This window comes from Propithecus coquereli, unplaced genomic scaffold, assembly GCF_000956105.1.
Source record: "Propithecus coquereli isolate 6110/MARCELLA unplaced genomic scaffold, Pcoq_1.0 Scaffold62, whole genome shotgun sequence".
Lineage (NCBI taxonomy): Eukaryota > Metazoa > Chordata > Mammalia > Primates > Indriidae > Propithecus > Propithecus coquereli.
Genome location: NW_012152174.1, coordinates 7,716,658 through 7,719,870, shown reverse-complemented (window position 1 = coordinate 7,719,870; position 3,213 = coordinate 7,716,658). Strand labels below are relative to the sequence as shown.

Here is a 3,213-nt window from a genome sequence, read left to right as displayed (position 1 = left end):
CGCCCGGCCCTGTATATGTTTTTGATAACGGTGATGGTCTTTCCCAAGCCTACATAATTTTTTAATAAAGATGATTCAATATCCTCCCATGTACATCTTCTTGGCTCATGAATTCTTTTAGAACTAAGACTATTGTCTACCAAATCAAAGTTAGATCAGTTCATTTTTTCATTCTTATCACAGTATCTCTACACTTAGACTTATCAAAGTACTTCTTGCTTGGATGAATAAAATTCTATTCGAGTAACTAATGGACCACAATTTTTTCTGTTTCCTTGAAGAATGCAATACTGTAAATCCAGTGTGCTATATGGAAATAGGTAGGTTACGTTGAATTTGTGCTTAAGGATATTTCACACTAAATAAAAACTCATCAATAGTGGTTATATTACAGGGAGAGGAACTAAGGTGGGGTAAATGTACACTTTCTGCACAGATGACATTTATCATATGCAAAAAATTGTCTTTAATTTTTTTTTCTAGTAATATTCCAAGATTCTATTTTAAATGCCCCAATTGTGACCACTGGTTATTATACTTACAAAAATATTTACTAAAAAAATACACACTTAAATCTTCAAATTCATAGGTAGACCCAGATATTCTAGATCTTTCAGTCTAATAGGACATATTTGACTACAGATATATGTTTCTTAATTCTTCCAGTCATAACTTTTATATATTTCTGCCTTTTTTATGAGATGGCTCCAAAAATCAAGTACCAAACACAACGGGTTTTTTTTCTCTCTTGCTTTGCCACCCAGACTGGAGGGCAGTGGTGTCAGAGCTCACTGCAACCTCCAACTCCTGTATTCAAGCAATCCTCCCACCTCATACCTCAGCCTCCAGAGAAACTGGAAGTACAGGTGCACACCACCACACCTAGCTAACTTGTTTTTATTTTTTGTAGAGATAGGGTCTCATTATGTTAATTAGGCTGGTCTTGAATTCCTGGCCTCAAGCGATCCTCCCAGCTTCCCAAAGTGCTAGAGTTACAGGCATGAGCCACCAGGCTGGAACTAAACACAACAGTTTGAACAACTATACAATAATTATAAAATACTACTTCTGTGGCATTAACTTTTACTAAGTAATAGTTTAAATCTCAACTTTTCAATAAACTAATAATGAATCTCAATGCCTTATTAAAATCTTAAATCACAAATCAAATCATGGCCTTAAAAAGCAAGGCCAGGCGTGGTGGCTCACACCTGCAATCCTAGCACTCTGAGAGGCCGAGGCGGGAGGATTGCTTGAGCTCAGGAGTTTGAGACCAGCCTGAGCAAGAGCGACACCCCGTCGCTATTATAAATAGAAAGAAATTAGCCAAACAACTAAAAATAGAAAAAATTAGCCAGGCACAGTGGCGCGTGCCTGTAGTCCCAGCTACCCAGGAGGCTGAGGGAGGAGGATAGCTTGAGCCCAGGAGTTTGAGGTTGCTGTGAGCTAGGTTGACGCCACAGCACTCTAGCCCAGGCAAGAGAGTTAGACTCTGTCTCAAAAAAAAGAAAAGAAAAAGAAAACTCATTTTAAAAAGCAACCAAATAAACAGAAATCAGTGAGCTGGCTACAATGAAAAGTTGGCTAAGAAAGTCACCTTCAATATTTTACTTATTCAAAAACTAAAAGTATAACTTACTTGTTATAAAATCAATCTATTCAACTTCAAAAACATATTTCGAACAATGCTTTATTACCTGTGGCTGGGTTGATGCTGGCTGCAATGTGAAAGTGGCAAAGTGCGTTGGCTTGCAGTGGAGTGTTCCTGTGGACGTGGTGAGGGTTCTGCTGATGAGGCAGATATCCAGTATGTGCTACGAGTGCAAGTGATCTCCTCCGACCTCTACGAAAATGTCTCAGATTTACCTGTACCAATAAAAACAAAGTAAAACTAATACCTATATTGTTTCAAGTCATATATGTGTAGATTACATAATCATTGCTAGAAGTTATAGATATTCTATTTAATTTTATATGTAAAAATATCTTTCGATATTATCATATAGCAAATTTGAATCCTGCAGAATACGGTTAGAACTTAAACTGCTTGGCTCTCTTAACCTTCGCACAATATTTTGTAATTTTTATTTGGTTTTATTTTCTTAAAATTAATTTCCTAAACTTAAAAAAATTTTTTTCCAATACTGTGTCTGTGAATAATGATGTCTCTACATATGCTATCCTCTTTCTCCAAAGCTAACTCCCTGTCACCAAAGCACTGAATAATATTACCATCATACAGGAGGATATTTCATTATTTATAAAGTATCATTTCATTTAACCCCATAAGGCAAGCAGTGCAAATATTGTTATTCTCATCTTTCATAAGATAAAATAGTTTATATAGAACCCAAGGTCACCTAAGCTGACAAGAGGCAGAGCTAAAAGTGGAACAAGTCTTTAGATTCCTAGTCAAGAACTTCATTCAGCTATTACTATACATAACCACTCTACTCACTATTGAATAGCTATGCAGTATATATTCAATTATATTCTCAACTATTAAAATATTACCCAAATTTGAAAAATAGTTGTCCCATAATCATGCAAACCTTTAAAGATAATTTTTAAATCACTTCATATTTTCAATATTAAGAAAATAAGAAGAAGAATGTATATTACTATTCTATCTTCAATTAGTCCAAACCTCAAAAATTGACTTTTGGCTGGTCGCGGTGGCTCACGGCTATAATGCTAGCACTCTGGGAGGCCGAGGTGGGAGGATTGCTTAAGCTCAGGAGTTCAAGACCAGCATGAGAACAAGTGAGACCCCGTCCCTACTAAAAAAATTTAAAAAATTGACTTTTACGTTCAACACTAATTTGTAAAATAAAGACTCCAAGTTCTTGGCAGTTTTGAAGTTAACAAATGGTAGAATGGAATATGATAAACTACCCAAGCTTTAAGGAAAAAAAGTTATTTTAAAGTGAAATCTTTGCATTTTCAGATTTTAATTTACTTTATGTTACTGCAGCTAAGTCAACTGTAATCATCTTTTTGTTTTTATCAGTTAACCTGAGATTAACTTTATAATTATAGGTACTTTTGTGATCTTGACAAAATCCTTCGCATATTTTTTGAACCAAATAAAACTGAAAATTTTTTGAGAATTGTTTTCCGAAGATATGGATTTTTTTTTTTGAGACAGAGTCTCACTCTGTTGCCCTGGCTAGAGTGAGTGCCGTGGCGTCAGCCTAGCTCACAGCAACCTCA

The 3,213-nt window shown here is 35.4% G+C and overlaps 1 protein-coding gene across 2 annotated transcripts in view; it reads right to left on the bottom strand.

The window, feature by feature from the left end:
• Positions 1-3,213, bottom strand: part of DMXL1 (Dmx-like 1) — a 159,549-nt gene that overhangs the window by 105,206 nt on the left and 51,130 nt on the right. For both annotated transcript variants that reach the window (XM_012659552.1, XM_012659553.1), the window contains exon 9: positions 1,698-1,866. In XM_012659552.1, coding sequence (XP_012515006.1) covers positions 1,698-1,866 — 169 coding nt within the window. The remainder of the gene's footprint in view (positions 1-1,697; positions 1,867-3,213) is intronic.